This window comes from Balaenoptera acutorostrata, chromosome 13 (genome assembly GCF_949987535.1).
Source record: "Balaenoptera acutorostrata chromosome 13, mBalAcu1.1, whole genome shotgun sequence".
NCBI lineage: Eukaryota > Metazoa > Chordata > Mammalia > Artiodactyla > Balaenopteridae > Balaenoptera > Balaenoptera acutorostrata.
The window spans coordinates 78,041,696-78,061,921 of record NC_080076.1 but is presented as its reverse complement, the minus strand read 5'-3'; the positions used below and the strand labels follow the sequence as shown (position 1 = coordinate 78,061,921).

Genomic DNA, 20,226 nt, shown 5'->3' with positions numbered 1-20,226 from the left:
TTAATCTCATTTTATAGATGAGGAAAGAGTTTTAGAGAGGTTAGGTCACTCATCCAAGCTCACATGACTTGTAAGTGGCAGAGCTGGAATTCAAACTCAGGTCTTCCTGGGCTCCGATGTTTAAGATCTCGACAGTAAAGCTATGCAGTCTTCTCAGCCTAGAGGGAGTAATGTTTAACCAGGAAGAAAGATGTTCTAGAGGTGGAAACCTGGGGCTTCTCAGGGATGCAGTATATGTTGACAATTTGGTGAGTCTCTGCAAGGAGCAGAAATTGCTGATGGCTTCCCAGGATGAAAGTATTTGTTGAGTGCCTTCTGACTGCCAGACACTGTACAGGGCACCTTGAGAAGTTATAGTTGGGCACTTCAATTTTTGAGACCTTCAACTATAACCTTCCTTTTAGAAGCACTGACTGCGCTCAACTCTAGAATTGTCATTCAGACCAGATTTTATCACTTAGTTAGCTGAAAGTATTGCAAGGGCTTTATCTGGTCAGTCTCAGTGGCCTTATTATATTAAAATGTGTTTTCACTGGGGTCATATTTTTTCTTTTTATTGCTTTGTCTCTCCCTTTTTTACCATCATTTTAATAATTAATAATAATACTTAGATAATAGTGATAATATCCAGAGTAGTGGTAATTTTCTTTTACTAATTTCCTTGCTATTCACCTTTCATTTTTAATTAGTCCAATTTCAGATTTGCTGATGACTGACAGAAGAAATATCAGGAGCAAAGAAGGCCTTCTCAGCAAGCCCCCTTTCCCCCGCCCCCCAGACTCCAGCGTGTATTTTGATGTTGGGAGTCTTTCTCAGTTCCTAATTTTGATTTCCACCTCTGTTGTACCTCTAAATAATCCATCAGGGATGACAACAAAGTCTTTTGGCAGCCTGGCATTGCTGTAGAGTTCCCTGAACTACTTTCTTGATAAAGGTTTGTGATGAGCTGTGAAGGAGACATAGGGGACCTAGACCCAAGCCCAGAGGCTGGCTGTCCACCAACTGGGTAGAAACACAGACATGATGTCAGGATACCCTCCAGGTAGACCAGTTAGCCAAGACCTGTCCTTGGTTCTGAAAGCAGAAGCTGTATTTTCCTACCTTGAGCTGGAGCCCGGGCAGGGTGTTTGGGCTCAGTGGCGGGCTGCTCAGGGGCAGCGGGCTCACTGGCTGGCTGCTGGGGCTTGGTCTTCTTTATGGGCATAGGCTGTGGGAGGACCTGTTTGGGGAAGCCCTTGAAGAACCATGCTCCAGAGCGCTTCCACACCTGGGGGAGGAGAGGTAGAACATGAAGACATGACAGCCAAGCACTATTGCTCCTGCCTTCACGAGAGCCAATTTTTCACTTTTCTCCCTGCTCACAGAGCACTGACACAATAGGCAGTGCATTTTCTCACCAGTACACAGTCTTTCACAATTCTTATTTGATTCACACAATACCCCTGAACACTCAATAGAGAATAACCAATCTCTTGATGGAAACAGTTGAATATCAGAGAGGTTATGAACAGGTATAAGGTTACACAGCCAGAGAGTGGACTGGACACCAAGTCTCCCACCTCTTAAATGTGTTGTGCTCCCTGCTACACTGGCTGCTGTAAAGAGGATGATCCACGTACATCCTCCCCAAGACCTCTGGCCTTCTTCCCTGCCTTGTGGATTAGCATTCCACCTGGGGCAGTGTGTTGAACATCTTCTGTTGCCCCTTCAGATTGGTTCTACATCTTTTTTCACCCTGCTCTGTGCCCCAGGAAGCTGACCAGTAAGGACTACAGTAACTGGACTTTCTTGATCTCTACCCTCCAGGTGGATCCGGTCAAGGAGAGCATCAGTGGGGGATCGGCGGAAAGAAGATAGTGAGGTGAGGGTATTGAGTCCCTTGGCTCCCTCCTTGCTAGGCAGGCAGTGGCTACATTCCTGCTGGTTGATACCTAGTGTCCAGTCTGGTAACTGCTCCCTCCTCCACTCCTTCCGTCTCAGGAGTGGTATCAGCAACCCTGCTATTGCTGGTGCTGCGTGCTTCACCATGCCTCGCTGATCCTCCTCATCCCTGCCCAGACCTTTGCAAACAGCACCTTTATCAAAGCCTCCTTGATAATCCTGATGGATTGTGCCATCTGTTTTCCCAGGACCCTGACTGATATTGAGGGAAATATGGTCTTTGGAACAGTCTCCAAGGCAGGAATCTGCAGCAGAAGATGAGTGATGAAGAAATTGGGAAAAGGCGAAGGGAGTTAATTGGGACAAAGTGGGTAATAAAAAACAAGCCTAGGTAAGAGAAAGATTCCATGAGAGAAAAAAACAGAGATAGAGTGAAGACAGTGCAGAGGAAGAAGTGTGAAGGGTGAGAGGCAAAGAGAGAAAGAAGAAAAGGCAGAGGAGATAAGGATGAAAGGGAAAAAAGAGCTCTGAGGAGGAGAGTACAGATGGCCCTAGACTTAACAATGGTTTTTTTATGATATTTTTGAATTTACAGTGGTGCAAAATCGATATGCATTCAGTAAAAACCATACTTCAAATTTTGAATTTTTTTTTTTTTTTTTTGCCACACCATGCAGTATGCAGGATCTTAGTTCCCTGACCAGGGATCAAACCCGCACCACCTGCAGTGGAAGCTCGGAGTCTTAACCACTGGACTGCCATGGAAGTCCTGAAAGGATTTTGAATTCTGATCTTTTCCTGGGCTAGCAATACTCGATCGGATACCGTCTCGTGATGCTGACCAGCGGCAGGGAGCCACAGCTCCCAGTCAGCCACACGATCACGATGGGAAACAACTGATACACTGACGATGATTCTGTACCCACGCAGCTATTCTTTCTTTTTTTTTTCTTTAACCTTCAGTACAGTATTCAATAAATTACAGGAGATACTCAACACTTATTATAAAATGGGCTTTGTCTTAGATGATTTTGCCCAGCTGTCGGCTAATGTAAATGCCCTGGGCATATTTAAGGTAGGCTAGGCTATGACGTTCACTAGGTTAGGTGTATTAAATGCATTTTCCACTTAACAATGGGTTTATCGGGATGCAACCCCATTGTAAGTTGAGGAAGATCTGTATAGGGAAAGAAAAGAAAATGAGGGAAAGTGTGAGACAAGAAGTGAGGTAGAGGGAAAGAGAAAGAGAAGGTGGCAGTAGGGGAAGACCCAGAAGATGAGAAATGGGGAGTAGGGAATAATGGATGTCAGAGGGCAATGAATAAGAGGAGAGCAGGGAGGGAAAGAAGGAAAAGTCACAGAAGCGAGAGATGAGAAAAGAAATTCATTCAAATACTGTGTCCCACCAGTGTTCACAGCTGAGCTGGTTCCTTTTATACCTACCCCTTAAGACATGTGCCTGAACAGGTTCCCCAGCCCCCCAACTGCCACCTTACTCCCCTGGTTATAGCAAGGAAGGGGGAATTGTACAAAGAAGGGAGGATGCTCCAGGAGCTGAATGGGACCAATCCACTCACCTCTCTCTGCTCGATGCAGATTTTGCAGAGCCACACAGGGTGTGGGCGGCTGTTGGAGGTCTCCACTCCACACTTGGTGCAGACATTCTGGGGACAAAACATAGCCCAGTGCACACTCAGATATGCCAGGCTTGGAGCTGCCGGTGATCAGGAGAAGTGGCTGGGAATGGTGGCAATGAAGCCCTATTCTCCCTTGGTGGACATAAAGAGATAGAACTCTCCTTTCTTCACCTCCCTTCCATGACCAAGGCCAGTTAGACTAAAGTTCCAATCTGAGTCTTGATTTCTGATAACAAGAACTGGAGTCATTCCCAAGCACGGGACGAAGGGATTCTCCAAGAGTCCCTGTGGGGTTGGAGTTTTCATCATCCATACAAGGGAGATCACTGACATGATTTTTTAATCATGAGAGACTGTATATCCATTTTGTTTATTACTTTATTTCTTCTTTCTTTCCCAAATGAATCTGAGACACCCTAGACTATGACTACAGGTTCAACTCCTTATGGAGAAGGACGTTATCTGAGTAAATGCCATGACTATATGATGTAACATTATACTTTTGGCTGAGTTTTCTGGCAGTCAAAACAAATAGGTCACAAAATTCTCTCTATCTAGTTGACTACAGAAGGCAAGTTTTTTGGAGTAGATAACCTTTCCCCAATATTCCATTCTAAATGCTAAATGGGACCCCAAGTAGGAGATGCCAAGTGACATTATGGATGTCTCCAGCTGGGTCACTCCCCTGAATTCCTTTCCTGGGAATCAGAGAGACCCAAGGACAGTAGTATTTCTGTCCTGGAATTGTCAAGTTCAGACAGCTTGAGGAGAGGGTGCAGGGTGGAGAGAGCACAGGGAGACTCCCCTTCAAGAGTGAATGCTTAAGAAGACCAAAGTCTAAGTTGGCCTAACTTGGCTAGAGAGGGGCTTTCTAAGTGGCTTGAACTGTACCCCAAGGTAGAGAATGCTGGGTAGGGCTTCCATGTACACATGTGTCTTCCATGTAGACACAAACCCAGCATGCTTTTGTTTTTTGGCCACACTGTGTGGCATGCGGGATCTTAGTTCCCCGACCAGGGATTGAACCCGTGCCCACTGCTGTGGAAGCGCGGAGTCTTAACCACTGGACCGCCAGGGAATTCCCCCAGCATGCTCTTTAGCCTGACCTATAACTTGCTAAGCCACAACCAGGATACTTGCAGCCTCAACCATAGTTCATGTCTTACTTCAGTCTCCCAAGTTCATCCTGGATGGAGCTGAGCTCCAAGGAGACAGAAGGGTCAGAGTGACTTCTAGGGGAGGAACCAGGATCAGGGTTACCTCGGAATACAGCTGGGCATGGGAGCATCCCAGAAGGAATCATATTCTGGCAACCACCTTTCCCGATCCAAGCTCCATCCCCAAGACCCAAGGTCCCCAAAGGTTGGAGCCCAGGCCTAGCCCCTATGCATGTGATGAGCGGGGAAGCAGGGAAGGGGAGGGCGACGGTACCTTCTTACAGTCCTCACACACTACACAGGCAGAGCCCAGCATCCCCAGCTCTTCTCCACACAGTATGCAGCAGTTCACCCCGTCCCCAGCCACGTTCTTCCTCATGTTCTCCAGACGGTCCACCAGGCGCCTGGAAGCAGAGTCAGGGTTACACGGACAGACCTTATAGGACCAGGACCACCAGCTTCTCCCTCATTATCTGGCTGATGGTCTTAACCTTCTTTGAGTCATAGATTCTTGAGTATCTGATAATGACTACTGGACCTCTCCCCAGAAAAAGGCACATACATTCTGATATATTTTCAGAACACCATGGATCCCCTCCGACATCCCCCAAAGCCCATCTATTCTACCAACTTCAGATTAAGAACATTATCTAGTCTTTTCTCATGTCACCTCCTCCAGAAACTGTCTTCTGAGGTCCAGATCTGTTTATCTAATTGTCTGTATGACGTCTTCACTTGGGTCTCAAACTTGTGCTTTCAGCTGAACTCTTCATCTTGGCTGCTCTTCATCCTCATCCCCAGCAAACCTGCTCCCATTCTCAGGAAATGGCACCACTGTCCGCTAACTTGCTTGAACCAGAAACCTAGAGGGCCTTCCTGAGCCCCTCCTCCCAGACATTCAATGACCCAACCAAATCCTATCATGTCTAATGCTCTAACATTTCTGGAATCCACCCATTTCTCTGCATCTTCACCTCAACCAAGCCACTGACATCTCTCCCCTGGATGACTAACCCCTTAGTCTCCATGCTTTCATTCATGCCTTCTACAGTCTGTTCTCCCCATCACAGCCTTGGTGATATTCCTAAAACATGAATCTGATCATGGCACTCCCACTTCCCTTTAAAACCTTTAGTTGGTTCTCATTCCATGAGGTTTCCATGACCTTACGTGGTCTGGCCCCAGATGAGACCCCAAACCTCTTCGCCCTCTTGGTCTTGCTTCAATGTTCTAGCTCAGTGGTTCACTAAGTGTTATGACCAGACCATCAGCATCAGAGTCACCTGGGAACTTGTTAGAAATGCAAATTCTTGGGCCCCACTCCACAACAACCCTAATCAGAGACTCCGTGGGCGGGGCAGCAATCTGTTTAAACAAGTCCTCCAGGAGATTTTGACAAAAGTTTAAGAACCACTGCTCTGGTTACACTGGTCTTCTTTGAGTTCTAGTTCTCCTAACTGCCTCAGCACTTTTGCACATTCTGGTCCTTGTGCCTGGAATGCAGCCTTCCCTCATTACATATATTTGTGATCTCTCTCTCTCTCACACACAGACACACACACACTTTTCCTGCCTAGATTGTCCTTATCCTTCATATTCCAGTTAAAATATCACCTCCCCTTAGAAGCCTTCTCTGACCATCCATTTTATTTACTTTTTTGGCAACCCTTCTGCATAGCACTTGTCACATTTGTAAGTAATTGTGGAATTGTCTACATTAAGTAATTAGGTAATTGTGAGTCCATACGTGGCTGCCTTCCTAGACTCTGAGCTCCCCTGGGCCTGGGATCTTGTCTGTCCTGTTCCCTGCTGTGTCCTCAGGACCAGAACAGTACCTGGGGTCCACAGTGAGTGCTCACACATGATGGTCGAACCAATGAATGAATGAACGAATGAATGAATGAAGGCAGGCCACTTCCCAAATTTGTATCCAGCACAAATTTCCACAAATTTGTATGTCAAGTGACATACAATAGCAGCTTATACTTACATAGTGTTTATTATGGGCCTGGCATGGTATGAAGTGCTTTGGCACCGAACCCTAAGAGACAGGCACTATTAAGAAGCCATTTTAAAAGTAAGGCAAATGAGGCACACGGAAGTTAAATTACTCGTCCAAGGTCACACAGCTAGGAAGTAACAGAGCTAAAACTGGAAGCCAGGTATCATGTGTATTACACTGGCACTTCTCAAACTTAATGTGCACACAAGTCACACTGGCATCTTGTTAAAACAGATTCTGAAGCATCATGTCTGGGGTGAGGCCTGAGGTGCTACATTCCTAGAAAACTCCCAAGTGATTCCACATGATGCTACTGGCCCAAGGGCACACTCTGAATAGCAAGGCTACACAAAATGACTACACCTGTGGGGGCATCCTGCTTCGATCTCAGGTGGGTTGTTTTTGACCCTTCCCACCAGCCTGAAGTCACCTCTTTGCTTTTTCCTCAAACAGAACCTTATTGTTCCTGTTCCAGCCACAGCCAGTGGACCCAGATGGAGCTGGACCCTGCCCACCCCTCCACGCACTGGCTCTCAGCTGTGGACACCACAGGCGTGAGAACCACTCTGATGGGACTTGGGTATCACAGGCTCCAGAAAGTCCCTGGCAGACCTGCTGGCCGCCACCTGATGCTGACTCTCCCCACAGGCCCTCCTCGCTCCTGCCATCCCCTCAAAGCACGCTACTCGCTGTGTTATAAACAGCAGCTTCTCCCTTTGTGTTCCATTCAACAGAGGAGCCCAAGGAGGAGCCAAAGGCAGCCTGTAGGCTCTAGCGCCTGCTGTGACCCAGATCGGACAGAGCTGCTTCGAGAGGCAGGATGTGCAGAACCAAAGGCAGCATGCTCTTCTCTTCCTCCTCCTCCTCTTCCTCTACCCCAACCCTCCCCGCATTTTCCCTAGAAATTGCTTTTACAGGATGATGGGAGGCAGCACAAACCAGGAGCGCCCAGTCCTCAGTCTCAGAACACCAGTAGCCAGTGTCTGTGGAGCAATTTCAATGTGCCAGGCACAGAGATAAGCAATCCACATGGATTTTCTTAATGAATCCTTCCAGCAGCACTATAAGCTAAAGACTGTTCTTGTCCCCATTTTCCAAATGAGAAAAGTGAAGCACAGAGAGGTTAAGTGAGGTACCCAAGTCACACAGCGGAGAGGTGGAGAAAGCCTGGACTCAGACCCAGGCAGTCTGGCTCTCGAGTGCCTGTTCTTCTTCTTCTTCTTTTTTTTTAAAATTAGTTTTTATTGGAATATAGTTGCTTTACAATGTTGTGTTAGTTTCTACTGTACAGCAAAATGAATCAGCTATAGTTCCTGTTCTTAATCAGACCTCACTGCCACTACTGCCAAGCAGAGCCATGGGGACCTTCTTGAACAGTCCCACCTCCACCCTGCTCGATTCCCCTGCCTTGCCCACACCAAGGGACCCTCCATCACTGGTAGGTACCAAGTTGCACACATGCAGTCACCCCAGCTGCTTCTATCTCACCTGCCTCTGACTTCTCAGAGGTCGGGACAAGACACCCAACAGCTGTGCCATCATCTCGTTCCCCTAAAGAATCCTCAACATAGGGTTGAGGAATCTGGATTTTAGCCCTGAATTTTGCCTCTCTGGGCTTCAGTTTCCTCATCTGTAAAAGAGAAGGTGTTGGGCTAAATTGGTGGTTGTCAAATTGTGCTTTATGGCACCCCAGGGGTTCTTTAGAGACCATTTTGGGGCCACCCACTATAGTGGCATGGTGGGAGTGATTCTGAGGAGCCAAAAAATCCCATTTAATCCAGAGCATGTCTGCATTTATCTCTTTCATTTGTTTGAGCTGTCGAATTAGATTTCCTTTGGGAAGTTGGTTCCACTGTTTAAAGAAACAGTTTGAAGTCATCTGGAGCAGATGAATTTCAGGTTGCCTTTCGATGCCACAGCATTGAGACAATGAGGTAAGCTAACGGAGGCAGGGGATGGAAATTGCACAGTGATATATATTTTCTTTTTCTCTCTTTTTTGGGCACACACCTTTGTTCTCACCTATTTTCTCCTTCATGGACTGATCTAGCCAGAAAGCGGTTAGATTTTGTTCTTCTCACTCTATCAATGGGGGTCCCAAGGCACAGAGTCACTTGGGTCACTCAGCCTGGGCTAGAATCTCGTTCTCTGTGTCAGTAAACCACCTTTGCTTTCCATGAAGTCCCCTCATGGCCTCCTGCCTCAAGTCAAGCGTTGCCCACCCAGCTCAGGAAGAGAGCATGGGATAGATGACCCAATTCTAAACTGCAGTGTACTTTGCTCAGGAAACCTACGAGGCTTACTTGTCTCCTCTTGGAAAATAAGGATGTGGAGTCACCCACCTCTTGCAAACCCACAGTCTAGCATCCTTACCAAGATGCCTGTTCCTTCCACCATTCGATCCTCAACTCCAACAGCCCCCATTAACACGCACTGTACCGGGAGCGTCTCATTAGCTTCTATCAGTGGCAGCAAATGGCATGGAAAAACAACAGATTGAAGATCATTATTCACATCTCTCAGCGTAGAGACCCTTGTTATTTATGAATTCAGTCCAGACCAATAAAGAGAGAAGGAAGTGGAGTGGGGATGCGCAGACCTTCCTTCTCTGCTCAAAGATCAAGATGAGCGGGGGGTTCCTGTAGCCCGCCCTTTTGGACATCCTCTCTGCAGCCCCGAATGCTAGGGCCTCAACACGGAGGGCCCCAACAGCCAAGTAGCATAAACTTGGAAATAAAACTTTGCGGGAAGTTAAGTCCAAACTATGTCATGGAAGACCATGAGTCACAGATGGGTCTTTATCCTGGTGATAAAACATTTCAGTTTCTTCACCCCATAAGGAATGTTTGTTGTTACCAGTCTTGGCAGAAGAGACCTATGTGCATTATGAAAGATGCCGGCAACCCTCAACCCATGTTAATGACCCAGAAAGAATTTTTTAAAAATACCAACGCCTGGGGCCCCAGCTCTAAAACTCCTCAGCTATGGATCTGGTCACGCCTGGATACCAGCATTTCAGCATGCAGTCCTGTTGAGAGCCACGGCATGGGGGGATGTTTCCAAAATGTATGGTCCATCTAGATCACCTGGGGAGAGTGTTCAACATTCAGACAATGATTCTATGGGACTGGGGTGGATCCAGAGCGTGTGCATTTTGAAGTGACTCCCTATACGATCCTGATTCTGGTGAATTCCTGGCCACACTTTGAGAAATGTTTCAGTAAGGAAGGAAGCAGTGGGAGAAATCCCATGAGAAAATGCTCTCCTTATTATGTTAAGTGGGGGAAAAAAACCCCAAACCCAGGATGTAGAATTGTGATCATGATATGAGGTTGGGTTTGGAAGATGCTCATCTGAGTATCTTCATGGTGTGCACTGGACAAAAAAAAATTAGAAAGGAGACACACCGAAATATTCACAGGGATTATCACCAGGTGGTGGGATTATGAGCAATATTTATTTCCTTCTATAAAGCTTCTGCTACCCCCTTTCCTAAAGCACCAATTACCTGGACTCCTCATACTTCCTTAACTTTCTACAAGAAACATGCGTTACATTAGACAATAAAGTGCATTTTTGAAGATAGAGAACATGTAAGCCAAGGGTTAAAAGTCATGGCTTTGAATCCTACCTCTTATCCAGTCAATGACCTTGAAAAGGCTTTGTTCTCTGCATGCCCTCTTCCCAGACAATAATGTGAGGGGTTAGATGAGACGCACCTCAAGCTTCCTGCCATGGGCAACATTCAGGGATTCTCAGATGCTGAGGCTGAAACATCAAGATTTCCCCTTGTGTTTTGAAACTGAAGGACCTTCAACGACTACGAGAAGACCTGTCTGCATTGGCAGGATACTTTTGTTTGCCTGTCTAATGTCTCCACATTAAGGGCCCAATTAGCTGGACACTATAAGTGGCTGTCACTCTCTAGTTATGTCTTTACACGTCTGATTAACTTTATGACTCCTACTTGCACCTCAGTCCAGGAAACCCATATATCACCAGGCTGGGTGCTTAAGGGGAGGTGACGGTTACTCAGTGAAGCTGGGTGGGCATCTCCCATTTCCCAGGATGCTCCCGGAGGCACCAGAAAGGTTATGTCCCCTCCTCTGAGCACCAACAGATGACCTCTAGAGGGGGTGGGAAGTGGATTCCCAAGTTGCTCTGACCTTGCTGTCCAAATAGATGCAGATGGTCTACTCATTCATTTGATAAATATTTATGGAGAACCTACCATGTGACAGTAGACAGTGAGGACCCAAGGGGGGGCAAAACAAATGAGGTGCCTGCCATCATGGAGCTGGCATTCTAGTTGGGGACTCAGACGTTATTTAAATGATCACATCGATCATCACAATTACACTTGGAGTTACGTGCTCTGAAGGACAAGTATGGGAAGCTATGAGAACTCACAGAGAGGGACATGAACAGTAAGATGGGGCCTCAGAGGAAATGACTGTTGAGCTGAGACCTGAGGATAAAGAGGAGCTGGCCCAGTAAAGAGGGTGAGGAAAGGCACTGGAAGAAGAGGGAACAGCGTGTGCAAGGGACTTGAGAGGCTTAGCAGGGCTGGTGGGCTGGATGGTAGAAGATGAGGCTGGAGGGTGGGCAGGGGCCACTCCATGCAGGGTCTTGAGTCTAAGAGTGATGGGACAGCATGAAAGGGCTTTAAGTAGAGGAGACTCAACTTCCCCCATTTTGAGACAACATATGGACATATGAATGGAGTCCTTGGGAGGCTCGGAGCAGTGAGAGTTTCAAATGCCGCAGTGGTTCCAGGTCGAATGAGGCAGGCAGGTCCCTGGACTTTGTCTACACATGGGGCTGGACCAGGTCTCTTGAAACTACAAGACTGCCCCAAGTGGGTCTAACTCAGTGGTGGTGAAAGTGTACACTAGCAGGAAGGCCGTGAGAAATGCCATTGCACGCTAGCCAGCTTCAAGGAGTCACTCTGTGTGTTAGCTTCCCAGTGTTGCTGTAACAAATTACAACTTAGTGGCTTACGACAACATATATTATTTACTATCTTAATAGTTCTAGATATTAGATATCTGACATGGGTTTCACTTAGTCGAGGTGTTGGCAGGCAGGGCTGTGTTCTTTCTGGAAGCTCAAGGGGAAAATCTGTTCCCTTGCCTTTTCTAGTTTCTAGAAGCTGCCCCACATTCCTTGGCTTGTGGCCCCTTCCTCCATCCTCGATCCAGCCGTGTAGCATTTTTCAATCTTGCTGTGACTCTGACTCTCCTGCCTCCCTCCTATAAGGACCCGTGTGATTACACTGGGTAATCCAGGATCATCTCCCCATCTCAAGATTCTTAATCATGGCTGCAGAGTCCCTTTGGCCATGTAAGATAACATATTCACAGGTTCCAGGGATTAGGATGTGAACATCTTTGTGGTGGGGGAGGGCATTATTCTACCCAGCACACCCACATTCCTGCCCCATCTGCCACCCAGGTTCTATTTCCACCTGATTCAGGTCCAAATCAGATTCCAGTCCTCCTCTCCAGAGCAAGGTTTGGGCAATTCCTCCCTGCCTTGCTGTGGATGTCAGACAGACCAGGCTTTGGATTCTGTGAGGTTCTAATCACCCTCTCCAAGTACAACCCCAGGAAAACATAGACTCTCCACACATACACACACACATGCACACCTGCACGCACACACACTTTCAGAATTTAGAAATACAAGGCACTTTTTTTTTTTTAAATTTTTGGCCACACCACACAGCATGTGGGATCTTAGCTTTCTAACCAGGGATCGATCCTGGGCCCCCTGCATTGGAAGCACGGTGTCTTAACCACTGGACTGCCAGGGAAGTCCCACAAGGCACTTATGATGCAGGTGTGTTGGGGTGTCCATTCTGGAGTGACCTTGCCTGGGTCCATATTTGGACTTTGCTACTTCCTAGCTCTGTGACCTCAAGAAAGTTACTTAACCTTTCTGAGCCTCTGTTTTTCATGTGTAAATTAGGGAAAACAAAGCCCTTGTTTCCTAGGATTGTTGCAAAGATAAAATGAGAGTTAAATGGTCATGAAGAACCTAGGGGCAAGATGGGAATAAAGACGCAGACCTACTAGAGAATGGACTTGAGGACACGGGGAGGGGGAAGGGTAAACTGGGACGAAGTGAGAGAGTGGCATGGACATATATACACTACCAAATGTAAAATAGATAGCTAGTGGGAAGCAGCCGCATAGCACAGGGAGATCAGCTCGGTGCTTTGTGACCACCTAGAGGGGTGGGATAGGGAGGGTGGGAGGGAGGGAGACGTAAGAGGGAAGAGATATGGGGATATATGTACATGTATAGCTGATTTACTTTGTTATAAAGCAGAAACTAACACACCATTGCAAAGCAATTATACTCCAGTAAAGATGTTAAAAAAAAAATTAAAAAAAAAAAAATGAGAGTGTTTGTAAAATGCCCAGAACATGGTAACTACTCAGTCATGATTGCTGCTAATTATTTCTTCTGGAAATTTGTGGCTTTTATAGCTCCCTATACTCACATTTTTTCCCTATATAACGAGGGTGCTAAAATCTGCCCATGAAATCCGTCTTTCTAAAGCTTTTAAAGGGGCTGCAGTGACTAGAAACTGACAGGACTCGTGTGCCCATCTCTAAATACACACACAGATGGCACAGGTACCCACACAGGAACAGGTGCATGATCAGCACCCATGTACAGAACACACTTTCACACACACGGCTGTACACACTCCACTCTTGCAGGGAGCCAAGCCCTAGTTGGCTGCCTTCTGCAGACAAGGATATAAGCCAAATGCAGATCAGACAGTGCTTACTTGTTAAGCCCAGGCTCCCTCAAAAAAGTTCAAACTGGCCTCAGAAACATTCAGGCAACTGCTTTTGAGCTTTCAAACCAGTATTGCCGCAGTGTCTTGATGAATGCTGAAGAGAAGGCTAATGGATGTACAATTGCTCCAGGAAGTGGGCTTAACGTGGCGAGCTGCAGAGCTGAGGACACCCTGCCAGTGAAGGTGTGATGGCTTTATGTGCCGGTTCCTGAATTGGTGAGGGAAATGGTGAAAAGCTGGGGTTCCATCACTGATGGTATGAAGCCAGAGCAGCTGCGTTAGAGCTGTGATTGAGCATGATTACACAATGGTTTGTAAAATGCAGCAAAGTAGGAGAGTGGATGTCATGTTGTCCCTCTGTCTCTATCTCTGTCTCTCAACTTCTCTCTCTCTTTCTCACACACACACACCATTAATTCCAGAATCATGCTGCTTTTCCCATCACCCTAATTGCCAAGTGGATGTTACCATTAAGTTTATTAAACTCGGCATTTTCTGAAGTCTAGATTGGGCCATCAGCTGTGAACAGGGACATGGCTGCTCTGAAGGGGGGTGGTCTGAGACTCCAATGCCAGGGTCTCTCGGGAACCTGTCCTTAAATGACTAAGTTGCTCTGTCATGAAGCCACGCAGCTGGCACACAGGGTGTGTGCAGTTCAGACTCATTAATTCCCACTGTTGTTTATTACCGTCACTACCTGGGGAGCCATTGACCGTAATCTCTCTCCTTGATGGATTGGTGAATGGGATTCCCGTCTGGACCTCAGCACTTTGGGGAAGCGGGTCACCCTGGGTCAGAGTTGGAGCCAAGAGAGAAAGACAGCTAGACGGCTCCACTGGGCTAATGTAGTCAGTCAGGCAAGGAGCTGGGTCATTTAAACCCAATAATAGCAACAGTTATCAGGAGCTGTGCTAAGCATTCCATGTGCATGGTTTTCCTTAAGTCATACAACCTGTGAGATCAGTTCTATTATTCACTCCCATTTTACAGATGGGGAAACCGAGGCACACTGACAGGGAGTCACTTACCAAAGGCACACAGCTGGCAAGTGGCAGAGATGGGATCAGAGGCTAGGTCTAGCTACCCAGACGCTGTTACACCCGCTTTGGAAGAATGAAGCCTTTGTTTCATTTCAGTGCTTATAGTTGGGGCTCTTTCTAACCCCTCCACCTGCCCTTTTCTGTTGTGGAAAGTAGAGTTGAGAGAATGTGCTGCTGAGGCCCACAGGGGACAAGGGTCATTGTGGTGGAGAGGGGTGAACTGTCCTATGGTAGGAAGAAGTATGAGACTGAACCAATTAACCTGAGTAAATATGAGACACCCTGTAAATTATTGACTTCCCTGAAACTCTGAAGTCATTTGTCAATTGCCATCCCTACCTGCACTGCCAAAAGGCAATAGGATAATGTGGAAAGACAGATTCAAAGTCTGGTTTGGCCATGTAAAACCTGTGTGCCCCTGGGCAAGTGTCTTAACCTCCATGAACTTCAATTCTCATCTGTGAAGCAAAGACAATAGTCTGTCTCTCTGAGAGAACATAATAGGGATTAAAGGAAATGCAACATATTTGAAAGTTCCTAATACAATGCTTGGCTATAAATGTTTATCTTTCTGTAGAATAGCAGAATAGGACTTTAATCCTGGAGCCAGCCAGCCTGGGTTTGTAATCCCAGTTCTATTGCTTATTAACCGTGTGACCCTGGGCAAGTTGCTTAACCACTCTGTGCCTCAGTTGCCTCATCTGTAAAATGGGAATGATAATAATGCGGCTTAATGCATAGGGTTGTTGTGAGGGTTACACAGATGAATCTACATAAAGCTTTGAGTACAGTGCCAACACATGGTGCTTTGTAAGGGTGGGGTATTATTATTTCTCTAGAAGTTGAGTGTGGTTGCAGGGAAATTCTCATTTGTTTCTTCTTCCTTTCTTGAGCCACTCAACAAAAAGGCTAGAGCAGTAGTTCTCAACAGGGGGTGATTTTGCCCCTCAGGGGGCATGTGGCGATGTCTGGAGACATTTTGGGTTGTCACAGCTTGGTAACAGACCCGGTTACTACAGGCACCTAGTTGGTGGGAGCCAGAGATGCTGCTAAAAAATCCTATGGTGCACAGGACAGCACCCACCACAAAGAATTATCTGTCTCCAAATGTAAACAGTGTCAAGGTTCAGGAACCTTGGGCTAGAGGGACTTGGAGACCACATGGTCCATTTTATAGATAAGGTCCAGGAAACCATGAGGTTAAAAACATTCAATGAGAGGCTTAGTCAGTTGGGTTTAGAATTCATCCAATATGTATTCATTTGCTTTCTCTTTTATGCCAGGCACTGGGCTGCTTAAGGAATTAAGAAGACTTCGTTTTCATTTTGTGCAAACAGATTCCATAAATTATTAAGGCTGGATGGACATGAGAAGGCATCGACCCAATCCCTGAGAAAACTGAGGTACTACTCAGTGGTTCTCAACATGGGGGGGGTTCAGAGTCCCCCCACACCTGATGAAATCTATGAATATTTCTTCTTAAAAATGCACACAGGGGGCGTCCCTGGTGGCGCAGTGGTTGAGAATCTGCCTGCCAATGCAGGAGACACGGGTTCGAGCCCTGGTCTGGGAAGATCCCACATGCCGCGGAGCAACTAGGCCCGTGAGCCACAACTACTGAGCCTGCGCGTCTGGAGCCTGTGCTCCGCAGCAAGAGAGGCCACGATAGTGAGAGGCCCGCGCACCGCGATGAAGAGTGGCCCCCGCTTGCCGCAACTAAAGAAAGCCCTCGCACAGAAATGAAGACCCAACACAGCCATAAATAAATAAATAAATAAATAATACATAAAAATTAAAAAAAAAAATGCACACAGGGACTTCCCTGGTGGCACAGTGGTTAAGAATCCACCTGCCAATGCAGGGGACATGTGTTCAAGCCCTGGTCTGGGAAGGTCCCACATGCCACGAAGCAACTAAGCCCGTGCACCACAACTACTGAGCCTGCGCTCTAGAGCCCGCGAGCCACAACTACTGAGCCCGCGTGCCACAACTACTGAAGCCCGCACACATAAAGCCCAAGCTCCGCAACAAGAGAAGCCACCGCAATGAGAAGCCCGCGCACCGCAATGAAGAGTAGTCCCCACTCGCCACTAGAGAAAAGCCCGCGTGCAGCAACGAAGACCCAACGCAGCCAAAAGTAAAATAAAAAAAAAATAAATTTATTAAAAAAAAAAAAGCACACAGACACATGGATAACTATGTCTATAATATCAGGATGCCCCAGAACCCCTGAGTTCTACCCACAGAATGTCTAGGACTCCAAGTCAAAAAAAAAAAAAAAAAGTGGCGGGGCGGTAGGGGAATCTTCCTTTAGAAAGAGGAGACTATGACCTGGTTTACAGTCAGCTTGTCAAACCATAGGAAAGATGCCTACCTAATTAGATGTAGCAAATTCCAAGCATTATTACTCACTTCTCCCCCTGTCCACATTTTGGAAAAATTCTGTGCCAAAACTATAGGGGATGGTGGAACTGGGATGGGGAGGTGATAGCAACCCAACAGATTCTGTCAACGACAGGTCTCTCTGTGTCTCTTTCACTTCCTCCTCTATCACAGTGTCTGGACACCAAGGTTAATGACAAATCCTAATTACTTCTTTGGGCCCATCTGTTGAGGGATGATGACCTCGAATGGAAGCCACCAAGCTGCCTATCCCCTTGCAGGCAGAATATATGAGTAAATGTCTTTGAGAGGCTCTGGGTAGAAAGAAATATGATAAAGACATGGAGGAACCTACCACTGGGAAACAAAACAAAAACAAAACCCGCACACACAAATTTCCCCAGACAAATGTTTAATTCCATATTTAATAGGTTTTAAAAGTCCTGTGGACACCCCCTGGGTGTCTGTTCAATTTACAAAGGCCCTTTGCACTCTCTAGAGTAGCACTCAGCAGCCTTGTTTGTATAGCCTGGCACCTCTGGCCACAGCTGATTGGATGAGGAGCGGCACTCAGGGTGACCTGGACCAATCAGAGTTCCTTCCCGGGGAATTTGGAATTAGGACTAAGAAGAAATATAACAACTAGGAAGGTATAATATGAGATTATATTTTCTAAGATGTGGAATGAGAAGCAGACCTTTCATGAGACCAGGCTGTGTTCCTGCCCTTGGATCCCTTGAGATACCTCTGAATCCTTATATTAAATTCCCCTTTTGCCTAATGGGGTAGACTCTCCAAAGATGACCACCATTAACATCTTCCTTCCCTGGATGCATAAGTCATTCTTCCAGGAGGAGATGGGATCTATTTCTCCTCTCCAATAGATTGCAGTGGAGCGATGCCCTACCAGTTCCAGACCTAGCCGTTAAGAATCCTGGAGACTTCCATCCTTGCTCTCTTGGGAGTCAGCTGCCATCTAAAGGACTCGGGCCAGACTACTGAATAAGGAAAGATTCCGTGGAGAGAGAGGGGCCATGCAGAGTGCACTGAGGCACAGACAAAGGTTTGGAGCTTTCCTGGCCCTTCCAGTCCAACCCAGCTACCCACTGAATGCAGTTGAGTGAGTGAACCCAGGCTATGCCACATGGAGCAAAAATCAACCTAGCAGAGCCCTGCCTAAATTCTTAACCCACAGAATTATGAAAAAGAGTATACTATTGATGCTTGTAGTCAGTAAGTTTTGGGTGGTTTGTTATGCAGTGATAGATAACTGAAACAACCTAGCTGGAACTAATTCCTTTTCTTGCAAGCCAAGTGTCCTAACTAGTATAGAAAGTCTACAGCAGCCAGGTCATGCAAAATAAATTCTGAGATCCCACTTAGCCTTGAATAAGGGAGGTGGGGCAAAATGAGGCTCTTTAATGAGTTTCCCTTCTGACCATCATCTCTCCTTCTGGGGGTGCTGAAGAGAGCAGAGCTTGGTTGTGGGCTGAGTTACCACTCAGTGAAGGTTTAGACACCGCCTTGGGCAAAAGCAGAGGCTCCAAGGTGAGAACCAACTCTGGTCCACTGCATCATCTGGTGCTCCCTGGCGCAGCAAACTCTAGCAAAACTGCCCCAGGGAGGCAGCACCTCCTGGGACGCCTTAGGGTGATTCTCCCAGGGAACTCTCCATGGCCTTAGGACCATGGAGACCAGTTCTGGCAGCTTTGGAGGTACAAACAGGTTAATAAGATCACTGGGAAGGAATCACTGGGCCAGCACAGAAGGGATTCTAGCTTCTAGCTCCCCAAATGTCCCCTCCAAACCTGAGCTTTAAAAATTTCCATGTCCTGAAAAGTCTAAGAATTTGAGGCCATGCTTTCAGGAAAGACATCTAATAGTTTAGAACATAGTTCTGAGAGTCAGCCAGACAGGGACATATATCTTAGCTCTGTGTGACCTTGGACAAGTGACCTAACCTTTCTAAGCCTCAGTTTCCTCACCTGCAAAATAGCACCTACTTGATAGGGTTGAGAGGAGCAGTTAATGAGTTAAATCCATATCAAGTTTTTAGGTTTGATGTTTGGCACATAGTAAGTGCTCAATCAATAAATGGTACCCATTTATAATGATTGTTTATTATGTAAACGATGACTTCACTTGTCTCCCAGATGACTGTTCTGTAATAGAAAAGAAAACTCAGCATCACAGAGCTGGTGTCTAGACCCAGAAGGGGACATAACTACATCTGCAGTTTTAACAGTTAGAAGAGCCAGAAGGAGCTCATTTGCTCTGAGAGGTGCAGCCAACAACAGGGTACAGGGTCCTCCACCAGACACCCCCAAATACTGTAGAGTCGGATCAGGAAGGATCCTGAGACTCAGACTGACCCGCCTCACTGGACAAGTGGGGAACTGAAGCCCCCAAGGCTCATTAACTGAGCCTCAGGTTCTGGAGGGGGGGCCCTGATGGCGCCCCGTTTTCGGCCTCGATCCGTGTCTGATGTGTCTCTCTCCTTTCATCTGACTTCACTCTGATTCTCTCCCAAGGAAGTGTGAGTAGAACAGGAATGAGGGCAGGTTCAAGGTCATAAGACACAAATAGCATGGGCTTGCCTCTGGTGATGCTACCAGCGAGGGCTGGCAGCTGGAAGGGAGTGGGGGAAACGGCCTCAGCCAGAGTCCTCTAGGACTACCCTCCCCGTTCCGGCAGAAAACATACTCTCTCAGCAAAGGGACACTCTGTCACCATGGGCTTGGCCCCAGCTTCCCTGGAAGGCTCTGAAATCTCCTTCAGGGGAAGCCAGGGGCTTGCCAAACAGGAGTCTCGGGCATGATTCTAGAACGGAGACCTTGGCCAGTGTAAAAAAACAAGTTTCCTCAGCAAATTTGTCATTAATGATTGTCCCCATTAACTGAGCATGCGCTCTGTGCCAGGCACCACGATAATCCTTTGCATGTGAATTAAACACTCCCTGAGATATGTGTGCTAATGTTATCCCCATTTTGCAGCTGAGGAAACTGAGGGGGAGGTAAAGTGCCTTATCTAAGGTCACACAGGGAATAAGTGGCAGAGCTGGAATTTGAAGCCAGGTCTCTCTGACTCTGGGGTCCCAGGGATTAACCACTGTGCTCTCCCACCATGTCACCAGGTCAGGCAATGTGGCAGGACATGGGGGACAAGGCAGGGAACCCATCAGCCCTGTTCTAGAATGTTCAAGCCAGAATCTGCTCAGTCCACAGAGATCCCCTTAACTTTACACCCAAAGGCAGCCTAGTGGCCACGCTTGCACAATGTAGCCAGCACCTCTGGCCACAGTTAACAGGGATAG

The 20,226-nt window shown here is 47.0% G+C and overlaps 1 protein-coding gene across 1 annotated transcript in view; it reads right to left on the bottom strand.

Moving 5' to 3' along the window:
• The window catches only part of RPH3A (rabphilin 3A), an 88,742-nt gene that overhangs the window by 28,696 nt on the left and 39,820 nt on the right, over positions 1-20,226 (bottom strand). Inside the window, exons 5-7 of the mRNA XM_007170889.2 lie at positions 4,950-5,079; positions 3,459-3,545; positions 1,102-1,267 (exon numbers count right to left, since the gene is read on the bottom strand). Of these exons, the coding sequence (XP_007170951.2) occupies positions 1,102-1,267; positions 3,459-3,545; positions 4,950-5,079 (383 nt within the window). The remainder of the gene's footprint in view (positions 1-1,101; positions 1,268-3,458; positions 3,546-4,949; positions 5,080-20,226) is intronic.